The 27,199-nt window shown below is 45.5% G+C and overlaps 1 protein-coding gene across 1 annotated transcript; it reads left to right on the forward strand.

The window, feature by feature from the left end:
• The first annotated feature begins 13 nt into the window (after window positions 1–13).
• LOC133491749 (protein phosphatase 1E-like) lies at window positions 14–27,062 on the forward strand. The gene is made up of 7 exons (XM_061803309.1): window positions 14–201; window positions 19,990–20,111; window positions 21,085–21,284; window positions 21,850–22,038; window positions 22,113–22,256; window positions 22,724–22,817; window positions 22,909–27,062. Exons 1-7 carry the CDS (start codon window positions 17–19, stop codon window positions 23,727–23,729), a joined length of 1,755 nt encoding a protein of 584 aa, XP_061659293.1. The 5' UTR covers window positions 14–16; the 3' UTR covers window positions 23,730–27,062.
• Window positions 27,063–27,199: the final 137 nt, after the last annotated feature.

The following is a 27,199-nucleotide window of genomic DNA, read 5'->3' on the forward strand; positions in this document are numbered from 1 at the left end:
TGTCCAGGAATGAGCAATGATGGCCGGCTGTGCAGCAGAGGAGAAAACCTTCCGACGGTTCCTGGAGCTCTTTCTCCGGGAGATGAGCCCTCCTCTGCAGGACAGCGACCCGCTGCCCTCTCGCCCCTTGACGGACCTGGTGTGCGAGGACGAGGTGGAGGGGGAATGCCTCGATCTGTGTCTGCAGCACCTCTACAAATAGTTAAGTGCACACTTACTTTCCTGTTCCCACGGACCGCGAGAAAAGGGGGCCGAACCCGACCGAGTGTGATTCGTATGCCCGCTAACCTCAAACGAGATGGGTGTGTCCCAAAAAATAATAAATAATAACGCTATTTTATCTTCAGTTGCACATTTGTGTTACGACCGTGCTGCGGAACCACTTGATGAATTCTCCACTTGTGTTTCTGACACACTTGGCAAATCAAAAAAAAAAAAAAAGATTCTGGTTCTGATCAAATCCAAAGGTGAACCCCCGGTTTTGCGTAACGGACTGACGTCATCGTTGCATGGGCGCAGGGGGGTGGGGGTGGGGGTGGGGGGGTGGTCGAGGAAGACCATCTTCTCGCAGGCTAAAAATAACCCCACCGGTTCTTTTATTTGCCTCCATTTGACAAATTCCATACAGGAGGGTAAAAAATACAGCAGAAGATGCATTCAAGAACATGATGCACTTCTTACATAATCTACTGTGCAGTTTGAACCGGATTAAGTGTGTGTGCGTGTGTGCCTGTGTGTGCGTGTGAACAGCAGAAATGATTTTTTTTTTAAAAAGTGAGAAAATGAGATGCTGGCCTGGTTTAGAATCCAAAATAGGTGCAGAATGAAGTGCGCTGGCAAGGGAAGTACTCATCTAGGATTCTAGGGCACCCGCGCCGCACTTGTGTCTGGAAAGGAGTGTGATATATATATATATATATATATATATATATATTTTTTAAAAAAAAAAACACTCAGTGGGCGTGTGGAGGTACTCTGAGGCACTCCAGTGGCGTTGGAGAGCATGTGTTGGTGGCGGGGGTTAATAATGGAACTTGCGGGGGATGAAAGGGGGATGTTTTGCAACACGCAAATGATCCAGACATTGATTATTTTTTATTTATTTTTTTTTTGCCGTTGTCCTCATTAGGCTCGAGCGGGAGCCGCACTATTTTCCGGCCGCCGATTGGCGAGAGAGATGCGCTAAAAGCCGAAACTTGTCGCCAGCCAATCGCAGAGCGCACGGCGAAAATCAACAAACGGCGGCGTGGGAAGAGTCGGGAAAAGTAACACGCGAAGTCGCCCGTTACATCATTTCCATGTTGACAGTTTGCTGTGTTTTTCAGCGTGTCGGACAAAATTGGATGCATTCTAGTGCGTGTGATTGAGTAATCCTGAAAACAATACATATACGTAATATTCCATCCATTTTCATAACCGCTTATCCTCACAAGGGTGAGCAGGGAATGCTGGCGCCTATCTCAGGCAGGAGGCGGTGCACACCCTGAACTGGTCGCCGGACAGTCGCAGCGCACGTCGAGACAAACAGTCGCACTCACAATCGCACCGAGGGGCAATTTAGAGTGTTCAATTGATGTTGGACGTTTTTGGGATGCGGGAGGAAACCGGGGTGCCCACCCGGAGAAAACCCACGCAGCCAGGGGGAGGACGTGCAAACTCTACACAGGCGGGTCCGGCATTCGAACCTGGGACCTCAAGAACTGTGAGGCCAACGCTTTACCAGCTGATCCACCGTGTCGCCATACAAAATATTAGTCAAGCTTTGAGTTCATAGACAGTTTTATTTACAGTGTTCACTGTTGAGCCCTTTTTGACTGTATTGCTCATCGAAACCGCTGCTCCCGAGCCAAGATTCAAACCCGAAACCTGTCAACCAGGGGCGTCAAACTCATTTTTGTCGCTGGGCCACATTGTCCTTACGGTTTTCCTCAGAGGGCCGTTATGACTCTGAAACCATTAAAAAAAATCTTTCATTTTTATGTTGGGGGAGAGGTAAAGATTAACCTGGGTTGTCATAGAGAGTCTTTGACGCGTTAATCAACTGTTGCTGATGATTGGTTACACAAAAAATGCTTGCAATAGTTCAAGGTCATCATTTGTGATGTGACAATTGCATATTTCGGTACAGATTTGAACAAAAATGCACGTGATTTGCCGGGGCGGGCCGGATCTGGCCCACGGGCCTTGAGTTTTGACACCTGTGACCTGGGGTCACATGGATGAAATCAATGGTCGCAAGGAGCGGTGTGATTTCGGGTCACCGGTGTATGAAATTGTCACGGCGATTGATTCATGGTTACTTCGTATGAGAGGGATTTTGTCACCTTGTGGATAAAATTGTAGACTGCGAGCCGGAAGCGCTAACGCCACCCCCCCCCCCCGCCCCCACCCCCCCGAGGCTATCACTTTAGCGTTCGGCTTTCGCGTCATGTGCTTGCCGTTTCCTTCCTGACGAGTGCCCCGGCGTCGCGAGGCCGGCTTGTTATTGTGTCGCAGCCCAAACTCCATCCCCACCCTCTTCGCTTCCTCCGGCGATGTGACGACAGCTCGGTGTGTGTGGGGGGGGGGGGGGGGGGGGGACTTCCTGTTCCTGCTGCTCTTGCGGTCATCCGTCACAAATAGTGGTGGTGTTTTTTTTTTTTTAGTTTTTTTTTTACTTGCGTTACACGTTTGATTAAATGGTCTTGCACTGTTGTTTCAACTTGTTTTTCCTCTTAAGGAGGCAAACGACAAAACTCAACAAAAGGGATTGTTCCCTCCCCCCCCCCCTCTCCAGGGACATCCATGTTCTATGACTCTTCTCATCTCTCTGTTGCGTGGGTGACACGATAACCTCCCAAAATCTATATTTTGACCCGTTTTACTGTAAACCCCCTTCGAGCAAGAGGCATTGGGGGGGGGGGGGGCGCGGCAGGCGGCATGAGAAGTGGCAGTAAAACAGGCCAAATTCCAGATATCAGAACCTTATCGTGTCATCAGCGAGTTGCAGCAGTGATATAGAGCAGGGGCGTCAAACGCATTTTTGTTGAGAGCCACATTGTAGTTCCGGTCTGTGACTGCGAAACCATAAAAATCGTTTTATCGGTTCATTGTATCGACGCGTGACATTTATGAATTACTTTTGGAATCAGAAATCAAGGGTGATGGGTTTTTTTCAACTATTGTTGACGTTTGGTAATGTAAAACAACGCTTGCGATACCTCAACGTTGGGATTTATGATATGACAGTTTAAAAAAAAAAACATTGAAGGTGACAATCATGCGGCGGGCCGGATCTGGCCCCCCGGGCCCAGAGTTTGACACCTGTTATCAAACGGGACAGAGGGAAAGGCAGGAAGTGGATGTCTTCGGAAGTGTTCATGGATCAAACACATTCTGGGAATTTTGATATTGAGATCCTTTATTTAAAAAAAAAAAAAAAAGGTTGTGCAAAACACGTTGAGAAATGGAATAGTCGAACACGCGGCAAAATGTTTACAGAATAAGTCAATCAGGTCACCCAAAAAGTCCAGTTTTTATCTGCCCAGTCTTGTCACCAGACTTTTTTTTTTTTTTTTTTGTGGACAAACAAACACGGAAAAAAATATTTGCCTTTTTCAAACGAGAGCCCGCCCACACGAATCCCGCGTACCGGGGGAAACCCTGATGTCGGCGAGTCTCCGAAAAAGCGGTTCTGGCTCGAGTTGCGTCGGCTACGCTGGACCGGGCCCAGTCTGGCTTTGCGAAAATGGCTTCCCACCAAATTTCCTCCGGGTCTCCGTCTGAGCTCGATCTGGGAGGGGGGGGGAGGAGGAACATCACTCATTCATTTTTTTTTTGTTTGTTTTTGTTTTTTGTCCTGTGGCTGGTGTAATATTTTTTTGGACTGTCTGATGCCTGTGATGCTATTTCAAAGTGTTTCCAGGTGACATTAAGGTTTGCAGGAACCAATAGGAATTGAGCATTGAATCTATTTACAAATCCATATTTGTATGTTCATTATGTGTACACAAATCATGACCTTTGTGTGTGTGTGTGTGGGGGGGGGGGCAACCGTCTACTAGGCCTAAACAATCTTAACAGTACAGTAAACCCCAAACTATTAATTGGAGGTAGGGTGAAAAAAACAGTTAAATCACCCCCCCCAAATGCTTATCCAAATACTTAGTTTACAACTTTACCTTAAAAATAGGTAAAGAGACTTAGAGACTTTTGGAGGGGGGGAATACCCCCCTGGCCCTGTGTACATGCAGAAATATGCACATGTCAAAGACTCTTCACGACAACCCAGGTTAATCTTTACCTCTCCCCAACATACAAAGCTCGTCTGTCAGAATATACTTGTAGGTATCTTTATTAAAATACGTCCTTGGACCAACATGTACACGCGCGTTCTTTCTGTAACTTGTAACTATCGAGGCTACATTTAGTTTTTCCATGAACCTGTTTTGGAGGCTAGTCCCTGATTAAAGTCGAGACCCTCACCCTAAACATATTGAAAGCCCGACGGTGAGTGCCGATAAAGGCCGGTTACCGTGACCCCCGGCCTCCAGCGCGCACCCGGTTGGTCACAAGCCCCACCGAGTACGTTTGTAAAGGAAATACCATTTGGTACACACGTACGCCGCAGCTGTGTAAAAGCCGCAAGTGCCCACATTGAAACACGAGATATGTACAAAGAAAAACGGTACATAGAGTTTAACCCGAGCGCCGTGCTAACGCTAGACCCGCGCTAACAAGTCCGGTTAAAAAAAAATCACTGAGACACGGCAGTAACACGCCAGCGCTAACAGGGCCGGACCGGTAAAAGTCACTTCCTCGGCACATATATTCCACCGCAGGGTTGAAAGCGTGTGGAAAAAAGTGGCGGCTGATGAGGGTATTTGTACCCAAACAGTTCAGAGACGCAAAACGCAAACGTGCGAGCGCCTCGGCCGACTGGCGTCGTACCAATTAACGTGCGCCAATATGGCCGCTTCGACACGTCCTTGCTTCGCCGACAATGGTCGTCATGGCAACAGGCCGGCTGCCCTCGCGGGAATAGCAATTATGGGTCAGCTGAGCACCTCGCTCATGCCCACATGTGTAAACTGTGGCGGACGTTTTTGTACTTTGGCTTTTTTTATTTTGGTTTGTTTTGCATTTCCTCTATTATCGATCGTGAGTATTTACATCCAAGTACTTGAGATACTGCGTACCGATACTTGATGCTGTTGCATTTTGCAATTAAAATGAAATATATTTCATTTATATTTAGAATTTTTTTCACAAACTTTTCTTCAACGTAGCTAAAATCTATCTATCTATCTATCTATCTATCTATCTATCTATCTATCTATCTATCTATCTATCTATCTATCTATCTATCTATCTATCTATCTATCTATCTATCTATCTATCTATCTATCTATCTATCTATCTATCTATCTATCTATCTATCTATCTATCTATCTATCTATCTATCTATCTATCTAGCTATCTATCTATCTATCTATCTATCTATCATCTATCTATCTATCTATCTATCTATCTATCTATCGTAGCTCTCATCTAACTATCTATCTATCTATCTATCTATCTATCTATCTATCTATCTATCTATCTATCTATCTATCTATCTATCTATCTATCGCTATCTATCTATCTATCTATCTATCTCTCTCCCCATCTATCTATCTATCTATCTATCTATATCTATATCTATCTATCTATCTATCTATCTATCTATCTATCTATCTATCTATCTATATCTATCTATCTATCTATCTATCTATCTATCTATCTATCTATCTATCTATCTATCTATCTATCTATCTATCTACATCCATCCATCCATCCATCCATCCAATCGGCGCGTCTCATGTTGTTCTCATTGTGTAAACTAATTTAATTAAAATGTTAATTTCCGCTTTCGATCGCTTTGAAATTTTTACGTTTTGTGAATTCACTGTTGGAGCGTGTCCATAGCCTGGTGGCCTAATTAAGTCTTATTAATAAAAACGATGCTAATTTCATACCTTTTTTAAACAGTTAACACAGCTTTGACATATTTGGCGAATCACTCATCGCCCAACTTTCCGACTGTTTTGGAGGTTGGCTTCGTCTTTTTTTCTTAAGTGAGGCGTGTGGCTTCAGACGTGCTCCATACGTAAACTTCTGTCGTGATTTGTCACGCCGCAGAACTCAAAATGTTCTCCCCCGTGCAGAATAAATGGCCGCGCCATCAGTCGCTTCCTTTCGCTGTCCGCCTCATTGTCTTTGGCTCGTGACTCGCGGGGGTGGGGGGCGGGGGGCTGCCTCCTTCAGCCTCACGCGTGAAAACGTTTTTGGCACGACCATCTGCAGCTGCCCGAGCAGACTCGGCGGCACGCGAGCGCGTCGGCCCGCAGGCCCGCCGCGCGCGGCCTACGTGGACGTTGCGACGGACGCCGCGCTGCAGGTCGGAGGCGGCGGGTCCGGTGATTCATCCGACGTGTCATTAGTTTGTCTCCGGGGTGAACGGCTAATAATAGGCCTGTGCCGGAGGACGCTGCGTCGCTTTAAGGAGGCAAGCTGACGGATCCGGCGTTTTGGGCCGTTCACGTACAGTGTAGGCTTTGAAATGATGCAACTTTTTGGTTTTTCAGTCAAGTTACACAAGTTATCGCGGGGGCAGGGGGTGGGTTATGTCCTGGGAAATCCACGATTAATCAAAAAAAAAAAATGGTCTATTAACTTAAAACTTGTGCCCATGGCAAGTCCTTTGATCATATTTGGACTCAAATTTGACTTTTTCAAGTGTTCCTGAAAGAAATTACGATCTCACACAACGCAAAAATAAACAAAATTAAATACGAAAATGGCCACCTACGGTAAATCTCGTCAGGTTTACGTCCCCTGGCTTCATCCATCCATCCATCTTCTTAGCCGCTTATCCCCACAAGGGTCGCAGGGAGTGCTGGAGCCGATCCCAGCTGTCAACAGGCAGGAGGCGGGCGGGGCACACCCTGAATTGGTCGCCAGCCAATCGCAGGGCACATCGAGGCAACAGTCGCACTCAGAATCACACCAAGGGACAATTTAGAGCGTCCAATTAATGTTGCAATTTTTTGGGATGTGGGAGGAAACCGGAGTGCCCACCCGGAGGAAAAACAACGCATGCACGGGGAGAACATGCAAACTCCACACATGCGGGTCCCACATTCGAACCCGGGTCCTCAGAACTGTGAGGCAAGTGCTTTCAAGCTGTGCTACCGTGCCGCCCCCCTCGCTTCATGCTATCATAAAACACAAAACGCAGCAGATGGATAATTAATGATTATTTTGATGACTAATCTATTTTTTCGATGAATCTGATTTAAAAATTCCATCCATTTAGGTAAAAATAGATTTTTTTTTTTGCTGATTGACGGCGCAGAAATTGCATCACCTTGAATTGATTGCGATTCTGTAACATATGTCTGAAAAATCTGCAAAAATATTGATATTTTTTAAAGTTTGAAAGTTTGCCTGTTTAAAGTTTGTTTGCAAAGGTTTTATTTTCATCAAACAGACTCCATATTTTCTTTTTTAATGAAGTGACTTTTTGTAAGTGGAATATGATTCTGCTTTTGACAGAGGACTACATAAATATGAGCATAGTTGCTTTTGAGAGGCTGATATTCCAACAATTTGGACAAATGTAAGTTCAGCTAGGTTTACGAATGATTAATTGATCAAACAATATTGTCAATTAATTTGACAGTCCATTAATTGTCGATGAATCGATTAGTTGTAACTTCACCTTTATATTTTCCCGGGAACTGCAAGTTTCATCTGAAAGAGTTTATCCACCCTTCCCGTCCTGTGGCTTCTTTTCTTTTCCTTTTTATTATTATTGTTATTTTTTGGCTACTGATGCCTTGTGGAATAAAAAAAATAAAAATCCGGTTTGTATCCCTAAGTTACGAGAAAGTGTGCTGGAGAGAGTGCGGTGATATCTGTGACTGTTGCGCAAGACGTAGTAGTAAGTCGGAGAAGAACGATGAAAACAGTGAAGAGGAGGAAGGTAGAGGAAGAAAAAAAAAGTGTACAACGCTTAGCACATATACTGGACCAATGTTTGCCAGTTTTTATTTGACCGAGGTACACATTTTAAATGTGAGAAATTTCATCCACGCAGTGTAACCTGGGAAATAAAAAGTTTACAAGGTTGGGGGCCGGCGATGCACTCCCAGCCTAGCGTACTCTACTACTAAAACATACATTTTGAGCAGAAAATATATTTCTTAAGTTATTTTATGAAGTATTTAGAATATACATGGATTTCTACTATGCAATTTATCATCAGGAAAAGCTAAAACAAATGCTTGAAAAAGACATTTTTTTTTAGGCTTGGAACGCATTATTTCTTTTTCCATTCATTGTAATGGGAAACATCGATTCGGTTTTTGAACAAATCACGTCTCGAACCGTTTTCTGCAACGGATTGTGGTCGAGAACCGAGGCCTCGCTCTATGTTCAAAACTACGTAAGCAGTAAAGCTCATGGGCAAGATGTGTACCGATACACAAGCAACAAGTAATTCGGTTAAGATACACACATTGTGGTGCCTTGACATACGAGTTGAATTTGTTGCGTGAGCGCTCCAAACACTCGCATCTCAAATCATATTTCCCCTTTTGACATCACTCGAATTGGCAGGAATCCACTCCGGCCTCGGGGAAAAAAAACCCGACTAAAATGATTTGAAATGTTTTCTCGAAACAAGAAAAATCGAGCCGCGTAGTGTCGCGCTTCATGAAAACATAATTAAAAGGAATGTAAGGAAATAAATAGTTTTGATAAGCATATGAAGCATTTCACAACTACTGTAATTGGGCTAAGCTAAACTGCAATAACATTAGCCGTTTTTCAGGGAGGATAAAGAAATATGCCAGTTTTTTTTTTTGTGTTGCTTCACAGTTCTTGGTCGTGAGTCGCAATTAAGGTTGCAGACTTTAAGGTAAAGTTATGTTTATTAATTCTTTTGACGATTGGGTGTGACACGTCCACCTCCAAACACGTCAGGGGGCGCCCCGTGCGTCAAGGACCCACGGGTTCCCGGGAACCACCAACAGGTTTTCGTTAATGAGGATTTCCTCAGGCAGTCGAGCGCGAGCGCGGCGAGCGTTAATGTCCACCTGCCTCTTATTCACTCCGGAGGCCGTTTGGGAAATGAGCGAGCTGACTCGGAGCACGCTCGAAATAAGAACGGACGGACTAATCAAATTCTAAATTAGCTAATTTAGTTTTACAAATGAATGGAGCAAAACATCTTCCATTGTGTCCATCCATCCATTTTCTTAGCCGCTTATCCTCACGAGGGTCGCAGCACTGCCGGAGCCTATGCCGGCTGTCGACGGGCAGGAGGCGGGCGGGTTACACCCTGAACCGGTCACATGGAAATAGACAACAGCCGCACTCGCAGTCACACCTTGGGGCAATTTAGAGTGTCCAATTAATGTTGTGTGTTTTGGGGATGTGGGAGGAGTCACTGTGATTTCACACTCGCAAATCTCCGCAGTCGAGCACGAAAAATCACGCGCCTAAAATTTGTGACGAGTAGAAAGACATCGATACTGAAAGACGTCGCTTATTTTGTGTCGTCTTGACCAATGTTCCCTCTCAGCTGCTCAACTGCGCAATTGCGCACTTATCGCGCGCTCTCACATGAAAACCGACCCAGCGCAGTGAACCACAGCCTGACGTCTTTTTTTTTTTTTTTTTTTTTTGAACACTGAAGAACACAGTCTCCTGGTCAGCCTACTTCTACTTCCTAGTTTACCTGACGCCGCCCCCTCCGCTCTTAAAGGGGTACACTCATAATTACAAACAGAACACAGACGCGCAAGTTTATGTCTTCGCTGCGCACTGATTTTTAAAACGAGGTAAACGTGGCTTTCGGTTTTTGTTCATTTCAATGGGGACGCCGGTTCGGTTCACAGGGGAACGTTCGCAAACCGAGCCTGTGAGAATTCAGTTTGTGGGTCGACTCCGTTCGGCATCGACGGAACACATGAAAGTAAACCGTGAACTGGGATTTTTGCGGGTGAACTCTGTAAGTAGACAATGAAAAAGTTTTAGGCATTTAATGGAAAATGGCTAAAACAGGTGCGGTGGCAGCACTCCGCAGGCACGAATCTTTTTGGGTCTGCCAGAGCGCGCCCCGAACGAGTCAAACGGTTGTTTTCCTGCCCGCTATTTATACACGTTTAGGAGGGGGAAAAAAAGGACTGCAGGGAGCGACAGATGGGGAGGCCAACGACCTGGACCAAAGTTCTCCGACACACTGGGACATCACGTCTCATTGTAAGCACCTTTTTAAGCCCCCGAGCATTTTCATTTCCACAGAGATCCATTAGCATCCAGCTAGTAGGATGATGATGATGATGTCGCCGCCGTGCTTACCGCAACGTCACTCTGGGACGCGCATTATTACAGAAATGATCCAGAACCAAGCCGGATTTTGGAACGCCAAAGATGGTTTCTGACGGTGACAAATCAGAGCGCCCCACATGTTTTGCAACGAACTGACCTCCTTTCAATATGAACTAGTTTCACACGAGAGCCGGCCCACTCGGCCCTAAAATAAAATTTCCAGTTTGGGTACAACCCCCCCCCCCCCACACACACACACACACACTCAAATCAGGTTTCCGTTTTTGATTGATTTCAAATCGAAGCGGTGAGAAATGCAAAAGGGAAAGACGCCGTTCCGAATTCTAATTCCAATCGAAGGTCCCCAAACTGAATTTTCCCGGCCCCCTATCCCCCTTTCCCACACGTCTTTCCTTGATCTGCGCTCGAAGCGTCGCAGAGTTTACCTAAAAAAAAGTCCCAAACAGAATGTGAGGACTTTGCGAAAGTCCCGCTTCTTTCACGCCGCCATCTGTCCGTCTGCTGGCTTTTCACTGTTTAATCAGAGCTTCGAGAGGCCGGGAGATTTGAGCCCCAGGAGACATAAAACTCCTCTCGAGTTTCTGGGGGGGCCTTTCTGGAGCAACTTTAAAATCAAACAAAACAAAACTATGCCACTCATTTTTCCTGCAAAAGGATTTCAGGCACCTCTCAGATGAGGTGGGTCGGGTAGCCCCATAGTGGAGTGGTTCGGTAAACCGGGGGTTGTGAGTTCGTATCCCGCTGGGGCCTCCGCTCCCCGAGAGGGGGTTGCGTCAGGAACCACGCTGCGGACAAGTTGAAAGAAAGTTTCTCAGATGAGGCGGCTGGGGGATCTGATCCGGACGCCTCTCTGGTGAGGTGTTCCGGGCATGTCCCACTGGAAAGAGACCCCGGGGACGACCCAGTACACGTTGGAGAGACTATGGCTTGGGAACGCCATACGAAGGGGTGGAAGAAGCGACTGGGGAAAGGCAAGTCTTGGCGTGGCTGCCGAAGCGACTTCCCCTGCAACCCGACCCGGAAAACCGGTAGATGGATGGATGGATTTCAGGCACTCGGTATCAGAACGATGGCTAACGGCCAGTCCAAATTAGCCTCGTTCCGAGACCTTGCCCAAAGTGGGTTGCCCTGCTTCATACCCCAAAGGTATTTTCTGGCTACTCCAGTTTATACACAGGACTTAAAAACCAGTTGACCCACTTTAACTCCGCGGAGTCTACGTGAAGGGTAGCACATCAAGTAGATCGTTTTTATTTCAACCTCTCGGTACACTCCAAGTGCGAAACTTTGTACTTGAGCGCTAAGTATTTTTGGAGGTGGCGCTTGCTTTCAAAAAAGTTAGCCAACGGCCGCTTTAATCGTTTCAAACCGTGCGGGGGAAATTTGCGTCAGGGCGCTTTTGGGTGTCACACGTCGTGTTATTTCCGTCATCCAGGCCACTGCCGCTCCTCCTCCGGCCGCCGTCTCGCCGGTCCCGGGCTATCCTTTTGAAATTAGCGGCGGGAGTAATCCCTTAATCGGAGCGTCTCGCTGGGATTACACCCCGAGGGCGTCTTGAGTTCTTGCCGCCGAAAAGTGACAAGCCCTGTGTAGGATATTTAAACACTTTCGCAATTGACGACGGTGAAATTGATTGCGCTGGATTTAGGACTTTCATCAATTCTGTGACAATGATTTTATTAAATCAAATCACTTGTGTTTCAAATCAGCGTTCTCCGTTGAAATGAATGGAAATGCCTTTAATCCGTTCCAGCCCCCCAGTATAGCCGGTATACATACAGGGTATCTGAATAATTTTAATGTCTTCTTTTTTTTCTTTCCTTTCTAATGTCACCATAGGGCAACCAAACATGACTACATATTTAATTGGTGCTTCTGTATGGAATATTTGTATCAATAAATGCGATAGATTATCATACTTTTGTCTCTCTTAGAGAAGTTGAGTTTCAAAACAATCGTGTCATCAAACCAGTCACAGAATGAGTAGAAAACGTGAATTTAATGGAAAAATACCACAGTTGCCTCACAAAAGGATAATATTTGTATGTAAAGGGGTGTGCTTTTTCTGCCGTGCGCTCGCTTTCCAGGGATTTACGATGGTTCCGTCCGGACTTGTGGAAGGAAGGCAGAGGAGAGAAAAACAAGAATGCGCTGACACAAACTAAGAAGCACGCGTCTGAAGCTTCATTGATTGGTTGGCGACCGATTCAAAGGTTGTCCCCGCTCCTCTCGCCCAATCGATGGACAGACGGATGGATGATACCTCAAAAATTTGATCTTTACTCACGTGAAAATACAATCCATGCTTTGTTTTGGCTTTTCATGCTTTTTCTCCCGCACCCTGGGCTAAAACAGAAGGCGCGAGCCTCCAAGTAGCCCCCGGTTGTCCTGGTATAGTACTCGGCATTGGCCTCGCAGTAGAGGTTTATCATCATCAGATTTATCATCTAATCTTTTCACAAAAATAGACACATGGAAGCTGTTCTAAAATGTGACAAAATTCCATCCAACCATCCCTTCATTTTCTTTGCCGCTTATCCTCACGAGGGTTGCAGAGATTGCCGGAGCCTATCCCAGCTGTCAACGTGCAGGAGGTGGGCGGGGTACACCCTGAACTGGTCGCACTCACAATCACACCTAGGGGCAATTTAGAGTAGCCAATTAAGGTTGCATCTTTTTTGCATGTGGGGGAGGGAAACCGGAGTGCCCACCCGGAGAAAAGCCACGCAGGCCACGGGGGGAGAACATGCACACTCCACACAGGCGGGGCCGGGATCGAACCCGGGTCATCAGAACTGTGAAGCCAACGCTTTACCGGCTGCCCCAGCGTGCCGCCAAAATTCCATCCCGTCTCCTTTATTTTATCCATCTATAATTGATCTTCCAAAAATATTGACACACAAAGAAAACTCAGACGTTTGATTTATTTTAAACGGATCGATTTATTCCGGATCTAAATGGAACGGAGACCCGCTGGTCTTTTCCAGCAGTGACTCGCGTCGCCGTTTCTAAAGGAGGCGCGTTCATTAATTTCAACTCTGGAGAGGAGGCCTCATTTTTGACAACACGGTGACCTTCCAAAAAAAAAAAAAGTGTGACGCGTCTCCCCCCCCCCATCCTGCAGAAGCCAGGACGCTGCGCACTTGAAGAGACAACCCCCCCCCCCCACGCCCCTCCATACTTATACAGCCATAATTCAAATGATGAGTCACGCTCGACACATTTGGCAGGTGACGTGAATGCCAAAGCGGTCCCGGTCCATCTTTTTGCACAAACCCACAATCCCGGTCTTGCCCTTGAAGCGCCCAAAGAGAGGTTGCATAATAACAAACAAAACAAACAAAAAAAAGTCTGCATCTTCCAATGGTTTGGCGATGAAGTGCTGCCGCCGCCGGTGAAAATACAATCTTTGTTTGACTGTTTTCATGGATTAATTTCCCACACGGTGATCAATTAGTAGCCTTTTCGCCACGCGTAGCTCCCCATTTTTTCTTTTTTTGTCTTAATACATTTTGTACTTGTGTAGTGGGTCCATTGTGTATTTTTTTTTTTTTTTTTGTAATTTGATTTAAATTTTTTTTTTTGGGTGATGGATGAATGAGAAGACACGCACGTTGGCTGGTCTCAATTTGGTTTAATCCTCTCTCTCTTCACGTTTACTTTAGAATCTTTTACACGAACAAGAGGAAGTATTTCCTACCGCCACCCGATAAGTTGTGGCTTCAAAATAAAGCACGTGACCTACTTCCTGTGTAGGGCATTCCCCGCCGCTCCCCCTCCAGTGGACATTTTTATCCACACAATTCCTTATACCGTCCGTGACGTTGAGGAAAATGAAAAAGAATAAATGACAAAGTGTGCTGCCTTTCAAAATAAAAGTGCTTCTCCATGCGCTGTTCATATTACAGCGCACACCGTTACACTTGCGTAGAAGTACAAATACTCGCGAGGGAAAAAAAAAGTAAAAAAAAGTGTAAATGTGAAATGTACTTTAGTGCAAATATAAAAATGAATATATACTGTTTTGGCAATTGGTAAATGTTAAAAAAAAGGACAAAAATTCAGTAGTTTTCCTCTTTTATAGATTTATATTTTGTTAAAAAAAATAAATGTTCAGAAAAATAAATCATCAAATAATATACAGATTCATTACTTTTTTGTGCGTTTTCTACTTCCCGCCGCTGCCGTTGAAGATATTTGCAGAGCGTGTGGCCATCGAACACCCAAAGAGGAGGTCAAATGATACGTTGTGTGGAGGACTAAAAAACCCGACGTTTGAGCGCGAGGCTGCACGGGAGCTATTCTGGTCCACCCGAGCGCTGCGAGCATTACGTAAGATGCGTTTGTGCGTTTTGCAGGCTGGGGCCTGACAAACTTTTGGGTCCGAGGATCCCATCCAAAATAACGACGACGTGCGCCTCGAAATTCCGTCGCGATTTAAAAAGTGGCGTGAACAAAGCAGTAATGACGAGAGTAAAGTCATGTGATTATTAATATTATTATTTTTTTTTAAACAAGAATTTTGCCAAACAAAAGTCATTATTTAACCAAAACAAAGCAGTATTTTTGTTTAACGTTTACTGAAGTGACTCCAGAAAGTCTAGTATTATATTCTAGAAAAAAAAAAAGTTTTATCCTCAGAAGGGAAAAAAACAGCATTTTATTTCTATTTTTTTACTATTATTATCATTATTTGTAATTATTACAATTATATTCAATTGCTTTTTTAAAAATCTCAGTTAATAGGTAAAGTACATCCATCCATCCATTTTCTTTTGCCGCTTATCCTCACGGTCGCGGGGAGTGCCTTGCCCAACTGTCAACGGGCAGGAGGGGGTGGGCTACGCCCTGAACTGGTCGCCAGCCAATCGCAGGGCACATGGGGACACCTAGGGGCAATTTAGAGTGAGTGATTTGATCCCTGATCAATAACTCGCGCATAAATTTGATCTGTAAATGTGATGTGAAAGATTTTCATAGTTTCATATTCATCCCAGCACTCTGAGGGATCTGTAACTACAATGTGGCAAGCGACAAAAATGAGTTCGACTCCCCTGCTGTAATGGGTTTAAAAATAAAAAAAATTTAAAAAATTCAAAAATTACTTCACTCATTCACGATTCGTGGAATTCAACCGTTTACTGCCACCGACGCAAATGTCCGGCGAGTATTTTTGTTGATTTATTTTTTTTCAACAGCCAGCTTTTCTGTGAAATTCACGTTTGTAAAACCGCTGCAATGACTCCCCGATCCCTGTAGATGGGGTCGTTGCATCGCCTTTGGATTTGAGATCAGCGCAGGCAAGCCAAAACTGGCTTCGTGGCCTGAACCATTCGAGGTTTTAGATCACATTTTGAAAGAAGAGAGGACAAATTCCGATGGGCTTTATGTATATTTATTATCGGGCTTTTTTCCCCCTCAATTAAGTATTATCCACTTCTTTGATGCCACCAAGTTGAGGTCATGGCAGGATGCCCGGCCGTCCCCGATCGGCTCCCGTCAATTCCGTGCTAACAACCCGCCTGGCGGATTGCGTAATCCTGCCTGAAGGTTTTGTTTTGGTTTGGTTTTGTCTTTTTCTCCGAGCAAAACTGGGCCAGTTGAAAAATTCGAGGCTGGTTGGAGAAGACGCGACGGCGTTTCAGGTGAAAGCCGACGGCGGCGCGTTTTTCAGGGTAGACCTCGGTTGGCGTGGCGGACGTGCCCGGCGGGGTGGGCCCGTCGTGGCTTTCAAAGTGTTACATCAGCAGCGGCGGCGGAGCTCGGCAAAACGTCCAGAGGTGCGCCTAAAAATAGAACTGCTGACACAGCAAAATGGTGGTGGCGGGTTGTGGGTTTTTGTGCGCATGACTCTGACCTGCGCGTGACCTCAAACACGATCGTGACTAATATGATCATTTTATTCAACCTCTACATTCTTCTATTTTCTTCACCGCTTATCCTCACAAGGGTCGCGGGGAGTGCTGGAGTCTATCCCGGCTGTCAACGTACACCCTGAACTGGTTGCCAGCCAAACGCAGGGCACATCGAGACAAACAATCACACCTGGGGGGGCAATTGAGAGTGTCCAAATAACTCTTCATTCATTTTTTGCATTTTTTTTCTTTTGTGTGTAACAATGTGTACTGGGCAAAATGTCATCCATGTTAACAAGCACTGTGCTGTCATTTCAAAGCAGTTTGGTACATTAAAATATTACACGCTGTCGAGATAGAAGGTGGGGGTAGACAAAATGTTTTACATTTTTACATTTAACGTATTTGAAATAGATAAGTACAATATATACATATTGCATTGCATTACATGATAAAGAAAATGTTTTCAGTATTTGTTTTGACCAGTTTATTTATAAATACATTTAATCAATATAATGTAATGGCGATAAAATATGACGGCTAACAGTAGGCATTTTGTTTCCTTAGTTAACTGGAGGTAAAATATATATATATTCTTTAATTACAATTTTTAGCAAATAAAAGTCTTGTATAAAATACATAATTTATTAAGATTAAATGTTCTAACAAGGGATCAGATTTTAACTTCAGTTCTTTCTCCTATAAGGAGAATTTATGGAACTTTTAACTTTTTGAAATACATTACATACACATACATACATACATACAATATTTAAAGATTGATATTTATAAATTCTTTTACATGTTAAAATTTATTCAAATTATAATAATTTTACTATATGTATGACAAATTAATAATAAAATTAATAAAAGTAAAAATTCTCATAAATTAAGACAAGTTTGATTAAATATATAAAAATGTATAACAAAATAAAAATAAAGCACATGAAAAATCAAGACAGGAATTGAACCACATTTTCTGATTGACAGGAAAATATTTTTTCCCGCTTTTTTGTTTTTTTTAAATGCAAAACATTACAGAATATATATATATATATATATGTGCTGCATATAATTTGAATAAAATGTAAATATCACAATTTAATGAACCCTAATTTGTTTTCCTGGGTTAGAATGTACAGGTGTACCTAATGTTGTGACCCACACAAAAAAATTCATCTCCATCCTCTTAACAGCCTTCTTAAGGGAGTCGCCATTGTAAAAAAAAAAAAAAAAAAAAACTAACTGGCACTCTGCGAATTATGTAATCTCGCCTCTCGAGAATCGCGTGTTCTCTCGACTCTGCGTCTGCTACACACACAAACAACAAATGGCTTTGTTTTTACTTCCCCCCCCCCAAAAAAAATCATGTTTTTATTGATTTGAGAGAGAGAAAAGGACACTCTCACCTCCACTGCTCGGCGTTGGCACGAAGCAAAGGAATAACGCCGGCGTAGTGTTACGAGGACGCCCGACGTGGTTGACTGTCTGTCAGTTGGCTCCTTGTTGCCCTGGCAACAACCTTGATGCTCCGTTGCAGGGGGAAAAAAAAAAAACATGACCGCCGCATCCATGAGTCATCGGCAAATGCGTACACGAATGTGGCGCAAAGCATTGTGGGAGAGCTCAGGAGGAAGTTAAATCAATCAGGGAAAGACTCACAAGGCTAAAAAGCAGAGGTGGGAACAAAAAAATTCATGCGGCTTTCATGCTTTTGTGCAATTCCACCCCCCCCCCCAAAAAAAAACAAAACTTTGCAGAATATTTCTCATACTTTTCATTTTTTTTTTTAAAGTTATATTTTGGTAGATTTTAAAGATATTTAGGACTTAATAAGTACATAAAGGGCTAAAAGTCTGTCTAAACACATGCTAATGTTGCTGACGTGCTTACCTCCGTGTGCCTAAATTAATAATCAAGGTGCATACATCTGCCACTTTTGGATAGTAACAAAGTCAAAACAGAAGTGCACATGATAGACCATTAAAAACACAGGTGTCAAACTCAAGGTCCGGCGGCCAGATCCGGCCCGCCGCGTGATTTTATGTGGCCCGCGAAGGCAAATCATGTGTATTGACTTCCATGATTTTTGCAAAATCTGGACCAAAAGTTCAAATTGTCCTATCATAAATGATCACGTTGAGACATTGCAAGCATTTTTGTGTTACCAAACATCAACAGTAGTTGAAAAACCTGTTCCCCTTGATTTATGATTCCAAAAACAATATGTAAATATGATGGGTCAATTAAAGATTTTCATTGTTTCAGTCATAACCGTAACTTTGCTAGTTCGGGTGAATTTGTGCGCGAACTGTGCTTTCATCGGTAAGTTCCTAGCACTAGCCTCCGAATGAACTACCGTACTTCCCGGCCTACACCCTGGTTATAAGCCTCACTCAGTACATATGGAAAGGAAATACCATTTGGTACATACGTTGGCCGCAGCCGTTTAAAAGCCCCAAGTGCCCACATTGAAAACGAGACATTTGCAAAGAAAGACGGTAAACGGAGAGTTTAATGCTACTGCCGCCATGCTAACGCTAGCACCGCTACCGCTAACAGGGCCGTTTAAAAAAAAAAAAAGAAAAGGAAAAACATTGGTAAAACTCACTGCGACACGGTAGCAACACGCTAGCGGAGTGCTAACAGGGCCGGACCGGTAAAACTCACTTCCTCCGGACATATATTCCACCGGTCTCCTACATTTTCCGCTCGAGTGTCCCCCCCTTGCGGCCATTAGGAAAAAATGTACAAATTAGCCGCATCGCCGCATAAACCGCAGGGTTGAAAGCGTATGGGGGGAAAAAAAAAAAAAAAAGGCGCGGCTTATAGGCCGGAAATGACGGTAATGTGCTAACCGTGCTAGCCTCGCTAAACTCGCCACTGTCCTCTTTTTCCTCCTCCATTTGCCTGAGACGTGCAATCCGGCAACTGGCAGTCATTGAGACCGATTTCTATTTCCATTGTTTTTGGGGTGTCGTTTTCATGATTTGTGATACGGTGACAGCGCTTGCGTCCCTCCGCCATCTTGATGACACTTGTGTGTCTTGCTAATGACATGCAAACGCGCCCCCCCCCCTTCCCACCGCAACACGTCAGCTCTCATTTTTACTGCCATCCATCCGACTACCTCACATCACGTTTCGCTTAACAAAAGATGTATTCCTACGTAGCGACGCGCGTCTGATTTTCGGGCTGTTGAGATTAAGCGTCGTCTTTTAATCCTCCTCCGCACCGCATGACTTGACTGTGATGCACAAGCTGTGGCGAGCTCTCATTGGTGCGCCGACGTCGTCTCCTCCGGGACCGCCCCGGCCAATCGGAGCGCCTCTCCTCGGCATTTGCCCCACTCCGTAGAGTGTTGGTGGGGGTTATGAATGGAAAAGAAACTGGCGGAGACCCCCGCCATGCTCCCCCCCGTATCGTGACTTCCCTTATTGAGGATTCTCCGTTTTTTTTTTTAGTTCTTCCATCGACCTTTTATGACTAACTCCAGCTGTTTTAGATTCTGTGACCACTTCAAAATGTTCTCTTATGGTCCTCGGGCAGACTAACTAGAATTTTTATTTGTAATGCAAAACGTCTTTTACATCTACTCCAATCTTTTGTCCCCCCCCCCCCCAAAGTTCATCCTCAATGGTGTCAGGAAACTGCACAGCCCTCACGCATTTGCTTTGCGTGCATCCGTGAATAAACTCCTGAGAAGATGTTAACCGTGTGGTCTTTTTTTCCCCACCCCCCTCCTCCAAATCCACAGTAACTGCCCGTGCTCGCTGGCGGCGGCCTTGGCCCGGGCGACGTCGGACAGCATCCTCCAGAGTGACCTCACCATTCACCACCTCATAAAGAGCGTGGAAGACGGAGTCGGCCCTTTACCGCGTGAGTTCAACTGCGTGATTGTAGTGGAACGAGAATGGCCCTGGGGTTGAGCTCTGAGGGACGCCTGAGTTGCATATTTAATGTGAACTTTATATAAATGTCATCTATACAGATAGCTGGTTCAAAGATGTTCTGAATGAGCTGAACTTTTTTCATTTTTTAATGGGAAAGACTTTTTTTTTTGTGAATTTTAGCAATGTTGTAAAATATTTTGCAAAGATACCCAGAATTTTGTGGATGTTTTGAAGTGGTCAAAAGGGGCCAAGCATAATAATACAAATAAGTCCTGCATCGGGATCTTGAGGAAATCTGTCAAATGGAATTAAAATTAGATTTTTTTTTAATTTTTTTTTTTTTCTGAAAAGAAGTGCGTTACTTGCACTGTTGTCTTGCGATGATCTGGTTCAGGTAAAATTGGGAGTGCGCCCTCATCATGACTTTGGCAGATCATTTCGGTCCGAACGGACCTGCTGCTCGGTGCAAAGGCGAGCGTTTCCGCTTCATCCGTACAAAAACATGAACAAATATTGATGGGTTTGGTCCTCATCCCTGACAAATAGCTTCGGTCGACTTTACGATTAAACACCGAAAGGTTCAAACAAAACCATACAATTTCATCCAAGGAAAGTGTGTTCGCCTGATGGTAGCATATGACATCAAATGCCATAGACGGGCTACTGCAAATGAGCATAGATGTCACCTTTGATCAGCTGCTGCTATCACACAGGCAGCATACGACGTTACTCCCAGACTTATATTCTTGTCATGAGTTCTTCTCAAGTTCTTCTTCTTGCTATTATTTACACGGCTTTTCTTCCAGTAACGCTTAGCGCCGACCGGCAAGTTGTGGCACAACGTGGTACTGCACAGAAGGCCCGCAACCCTAGGATTTGGACTGCGACAACCGCAATTCTAAAAGGCCTTCCAAGGGGTCCGCCGCTTGCGCGATTGACCCCCGTTCCCGTTTTCCCAGAGATCGAGGCGGTCAAGCTGGCGCGGCTCATCTTCAACCGGCTCTTCGAGACGTGCGGCGCGTGGACCAAGGAGCTGCCGTACCGCCGCCGCCCGCAGCCCTACTACGAAACGTCCATCCACGCCATCAAGAACATGAGGCGCAAGATGGAGGACCGGCACATCATCATCCCCGACTTCAACACGCTCTTCAACATTCAGGTGGCAAAGCGAGAATTTTTGACCGCTTGCCCTGAAAGCTTTTTTTTTCGTTTGTTTTTTTTTTCCTCTTTCCCAAGGTCTAATGTCTTGGAATTGAGAAGGTTGATCAAACGGAGTGACTCATGCTTTCAAATGTGCACTTATGTAACTGATGTAGAGGTTATTTTTTTCCAGTAGGGGGCACCTACGAGTCTCTTCAGGACAGGACCGCCATAAAAATGGTTGATTTATCATAGTGTTAAAGATTCAAATTTGGAAGGACACTTGGAAATCGCCCAAATAACCCTCAAATGTCACTTTCAAACCAAGGTGGTAGACTTCTTGCGGGTTTTTGGTCTTGGATCCTGGATACTTTTTTTGTGGCTCTACTCGCGATAACGTTGCTACCAAATTTCACGTTCCGAACTGAATCTGGCTCCAAAGGCCAAATGAGCAAAATACCGTACAAGCGAAACTGGCCTCGAACTCTAGATTTGACTCCTTTGAACGTTTGAAGTCTGTTGTGTGGTAATCGGCAAGTCATCCCGAGTTGTTTTCAGTTTTCTTCCTAACATTTTTTTTTTAGGATCAGGAAGAACAGGCATTCTTTGCCGTGTTCGACGGACACGGCGGCGTGGATGCCGCCATTTACGCCGCCAACCATCTCCACGTCAACCTGGCGCGCCAGGACTCTCTAAGCCAGGACCCGGGCGAAGCCCTCCGCCGGGCCTTCAAAATCACGGACGAGCACTTTGTCAAGAAAGCCTCACGGGAGGTACCAGCCCGCCGCAAATTTTGTCCGTTTCTCTTAAAACTGACGTGCTTAAACCCGTGCGGTCGTTCTGGCAGAACCTGCGCTGCGGCACGACGGGCGTGGTGACGTTCCTCCGCGGTCGGACGTTGCACGTGGCCTGGCTGGGAGACTCTCAGGTCATTCTGGTCCGCCGCGGAGAAGTAGTGGAGCTGATGAAACCGCATAAACCAGACAGAGAGGTAACCGAAATGATTTTGCTGTGTAATGTTTTTACCTTGTACATAACTTCCATAGCATAGCCAGAATTAGTGCGCGGTTCATAACGGCTTTAGTTTTTTCATGGAGGTACATTAAACTTTCATCTCGGTGAAGAAAAACGAATAGACTTGCAAAATGCACAAGCGAAAAACGTGTGATTCGGTGACACCCAAATATCGTGGGTAAAGATTAATGGTCCCGCCTCGCCAATGGGATGTCAGGAAGATGCTACGGCGATAGCCAATGGGAGAGGGGCTCTATCGTGCAACACAAAGAGAGAGGTACCACCATGCATGTTTTGGAAAACTATTTTTCGGGCTCTCGGTGTCTGTCTGCGGTCTGTAACAGCAAAATGTTGTTTGTCGGTAACGTTGTAAAACACGTACCGACTGCATTGGTTAGCCCCAACGGCGGTATTAGCTAAATTGTTTGTATAAAATGTCTGCAGGACGAGAAGCAAAGGATCGAAGCTCTGGGAGGTTGCGTGATCTGGTTCGGGACCTGGAGGGTTAACGGCAGTCTGTCGGTATCCAGAGCCATAGGTAATCCAGCACCCAGAGTCAAAGCAAATTGTAAAGGGTGCAAAATTTGAGGAATTTTTTCCATGGAAATCAACTGAAAATCCTTCAACAGGCGACTCGGAGCACAAACCGTACATCTGCGGGGACGCCGACCACGCCGCCTTTCCGCTGGACGGCTCGGAGGACTACCTGCTCCTGGCCTGCGACGGTTTCTGGGACACCGTGAGTCCGGACGAGGCGGTCCGCGTGGTGAGTGACCACCTCCAGGAGAATGCCGGCGACACCGCCATGGTAGCCCACAAGCTGGTGGCCTCGGCCCGCGACGCCGGCTCCAGCGACAACATCACAGTCATCGCCGTCTTCCTGCGGGACCCGCGCACCCCGCCGGCGACCGCCAGCGTCGAAGAGGACGAGGACGAGGGCGCCGCAGAGGCTGAGGTGGAAGAGGAGCCCGTGGCGGAGGCGGAGGAGGAACCGGAAGAGGAGGAAGAGGAAGTCGAGGAGTCGGCCAGGGCGGAGCGAGGCGGCGAGGGGGGCAGCGCGGCGGACAACGGGGGGAAAAGCCGCGGCGGGTGGCCGCTGCAGCAGTGCTCGGCCCCTGCTGACCTCGCCTACGAAGACCGGACGGACTCCTTCACAGACAGAACCAGCCTCAGCCTAGTGGGGCCCGCGCCGGGGGGCCGCATCCCTTTCCTCCGGGGCTCCCACTTCTTGGAGAAACACCCGCCGAGACGCAGGTCCCGCCGCACTTTCACAGACCCACCGGGGCCCCAGACCGCCTCGCCGTTCGGCCGGGTCCCCAGGCAAAGCCGCAGGTTCGGCGGCCTCAGGTTGCGCCATAGAATCGTCGAGCCGCTGGATTCCGCGCCCCCCTACGCCATCTGGAGGCCCCCCGCGGGCGCGCCCCGTCTGCCCCGCGACGCCGCCATCTAATCCAGGCAGCTGCCCAAAACACGGAACCGCCTCTCTCCAGATAATCCTCCTCCTATCCGACACAATTTTTTTTTTTTATTTCTCTTTTTTTGGGATAGTTTAGATAGTTGTGGCTCCTGCGTTCGTAAACGTGACAATTGACTGGTCCTGTCTGTCCAGGAAAAAAAAAAAATTAAAAAAAAAAAAAAAAAAAAAGCAAATATTAATGTCATCCAAGCCTACCAAACACAAGCTTCGCTTCAAAATATACCGCGTCATCGTGACGCTGCGACGTATTCACGCGGACGGTTTTGCGCACTCGATGGGACGGATTGTTCGGTTCGGATATTAACGATCAACGGCATTGATATCTTGATTGGGATCGGGAGTCTCTCTCTGAATGTTCTGGACTCCTGTTTTCACGCCACTGTCGTCATTCGGCCGCAGGAATTGTGTAGCCCCCAAAAGCTAACGGCATCTCGTTGTTCTTAGCAAACGAACCGAGACCAGATCAACAGCGCCTCTGGTGGTTACCGCCAACCAGTGCACCCCTTTTTTGTCTCGGTTGCTCAAAGGCGATCATTTCACTATTAATCGATCACTTAACCGCCGCCATTTCGTAGGTTGACTATCGCTCGCCGATGCCTGCAAAAACGTGGAATGAATTTTTGCTGCTGCCACAACACCAAAAAGTGTAATCTTGTTGTACTGGAATTTTCAAATTGGTCCCCCCAAAAAAACATTTTTCAGCTTTATAGTTTTTACATTTTCATGGAAGTCAGCAATTTTTCACCCACAAAAAAAAAAAAAAAAAAAGTTTCACGTTGTATCATTTTCTTCATACATTTAAAAAAATATTTTTTCAGGTAAATGGATTTTGTTTTACGGCGATTCCTCAAATTTGTTGCTAAATGAAACTGGATTAACATTGGGGGGGTAAAAGCAAACCAATTTGGCTGTGCTTTTCTTTGGCTCGGAGGAAAATTCCTTTCAGCTTTTTGGCACCGACGCCGCTGACCCGTCTCTCGTTCTGCCGTTGACCCGGCCCATTATCCATCCGCGGCTTGTTGTACGACGAGAGCACTTATACGGCGGATTATGGAAGATTAGTCGTCACTTACCTGGTCAAATGCGGTGTCGTGCTTTTCCACGGTGCGGATTTAGCCCCTGCGCTGCGTTAATGGACTTTTGCGAGAGGACAAAAGGTGAACGTTTGGCTACGCGTTCCGCAGATGTCGGCGGACGTAATTATTAGCGGCGGAACACGGCGTGGACACTTTGAAAGCTACAGACCATGTGCCTTGTGTCAAAGCCTTCTTCCCCAAGAACTTACTCATCAATCATCGTCAAGACTGGATCGTTATCCGATCACATTTGTGCCACTTTTCCAAAGAAACGTCTTAAGCTAACAACGACTGGAAACCGACGAGCCAGCTAGCTAGCTAGATAGATAGCAATTCAAATTTTAACAAAGTGGTCCAAGCTCATATTTGGCGTTTCCCGTGATACCGGGAGAAGTTGTCTTAAAAATAGCTAAATAACTGGAAAGTTACTCGCTAGCAAGCCGAGAGAGACAAATCTAAATATCAACATCAAAGTGGTCCAAGCTATTTTTTGCGCTCTAGTTTTCCGGTCCTCATGCTAAACTGTTTGCTTACATATACACATAATAATAAGCTCTCCATCATCTCATCTTTTAACATTATTTGCACTTTTTTGTCCCTAACCATCCCAAGCTCGCTATCGCAACATGTTTGTTTGTCTGCGAATAAAGCTACAGTATTAATATTTCCGCTGCGATGCTAAAATAGAGCTAACGTCATAGTTGCATGATCCGTGGGGGTCGGTCCACTTCACTGCAGAAATACACGCCAAGGTAATCGTCCTAATAATGATATAGCGACACTTTATGGATGGCTGTTGAACGAGAGCCTTATGCTAAATAACCGCTCGCTTACAACAGCATTTATTCAATAATGATTTAGTATCACTCGTATGATTTCACACAAAGGCGACCCGCAGTTGGGGAATGTATACGATTGAACTCTTGGCGTAATCTGCGACGTTGACCAATGAATTTTCTGCCTTTGGCGGCAGCATCACAAACCTTTAAAAGCTGTCGTTTCTCCCGATATCATGCCAGGCGGGACGAAGTTTACCCTGCAGTTTTACGCAAAAATTATCCCCCCCCCACGTCACCGTTCTTTAGAAATTGCATCGATACGGAAATGGGGAAAAGTGTTTTCCGTTGTCAGAAGCCTGAAATTAGAAAAATTTTCTTATTTTCTTTTTTTTTTGTCCCTTAAACTCCTGTTTTCTCCGGGCAATTTTCTGCCTTAAGGGGGGAAGGAACAGGTTTGGGGCTAAGCCGTATCGGGAGTTTTGAAAGCAATTATTCCCGACAAGATCTTCGAGCCGCTTGCTGTCTGTCTGTGCGAAAACAGCAATTTTTTTTTTTTTTTTTTTTTGCTTTGCCGGCCTACGGTGGACAATTGTATTTTGTGGGCTCTCCGTGTGATGCTGAACGACGGCGTGAGCGTCACGTGTCCGTCGAAAGACTCTGACCGCCCCCCCCCCCTCCCCCCGCTGCTCCATCCAGTACGGGCGGCCACGAATAATCGGCCGATCATTGTGACGAACGTACCATACCTCCAGCTTTATTTTATCCGCCTTAAATCACATCTTGCCAATCCGAATATATACAGTAGGACTCGCAGAAAGTTTGGACATTTGCGCCTTTCTGTGACTCTTTCGGTCTCTGTCGTAACCTGTCGATGACGTCATAAGCACCTGTAGGCCTGAGCTGGGGCGGGGTGGAGGTAAGCGGCAGCCAAACAGACCAAAATGCAAACGACACGGACGTGCAAAGTATCTTGAGGTGACGGCAGAGGGACTCGCAGAAAGGCTCAATATCTCCCAACTTTTTGTGTATAGTGTACACCGGTAGTGGGTAGACTTTTATTTTGAGAGCACACAGTATCTCGCAATAATGATGCTTTTTTTTTTTTTTCAATTCTAATAATCCTCCGTCAATCGATCGGTAAGGATGTTTTCATATTAACTGATACGCGACACCGCTTAACTACCGTCATGTCGACATCCGCCACTGCTGTGCTGTTTTGAAAAAGTACATAGAAATTAAAATTGATTGTCGCTGTACAAGCAATAAATAAATCCAAGTTGGCCCCTGTGCGACGCACCGTCGAACTAAAACTTACCTAAAATACTTTTCAACTTTGTCCTTGCTCGCATTTTCCATGAAATATGGTAAAATTTCGTGTGCCCCAACAAATGGCTTTTACCTGTCAAAAAATACTTTTGAAAAATGTGAAAAAGGCTCAGTTTGTGAGCGCCAGTTAAAGAAGGAAAGCAAAACTTTCCGTTTGAAAAGTATGTACCATTTATACACGTAATGGACAAAATATTAACATCAGAAAATCATCCAAAAAAAAAGAGCTAAAATCCTCAAAATGTACCTAAAAAAAAAAAAA

Source organism: Syngnathoides biaculeatus, chromosome 18 (genome assembly GCF_019802595.1).
Source record: "Syngnathoides biaculeatus isolate LvHL_M chromosome 18, ASM1980259v1, whole genome shotgun sequence".
Lineage (NCBI taxonomy): Eukaryota > Metazoa > Chordata > Actinopteri > Syngnathiformes > Syngnathidae > Syngnathoides > Syngnathoides biaculeatus.

Bases quoted from the DNA above. Each gene is read 5' to 3' on its own strand.
- LOC133491749 (XM_061803309.1), top strand. From the start codon at position 17: ATGATGGCCGGCTGTGCAGCAGAGGAGAAAACCTTCCGACGGTTCCTG. The intron at 22,039-22,112 runs GTACCAGCCCGC...TCGTTCTGGCAG, and splicing joins TCAAGAAAGCCTCACGGGAG to AACCTGCGCTGCGGCACGAC. The intron at 22,818-22,908 runs GTAATCCAGCAC...ATCCTTCAACAG, and splicing joins GTCGGTATCCAGAGCCATAG to GCGACTCGGAGCACAAACCG.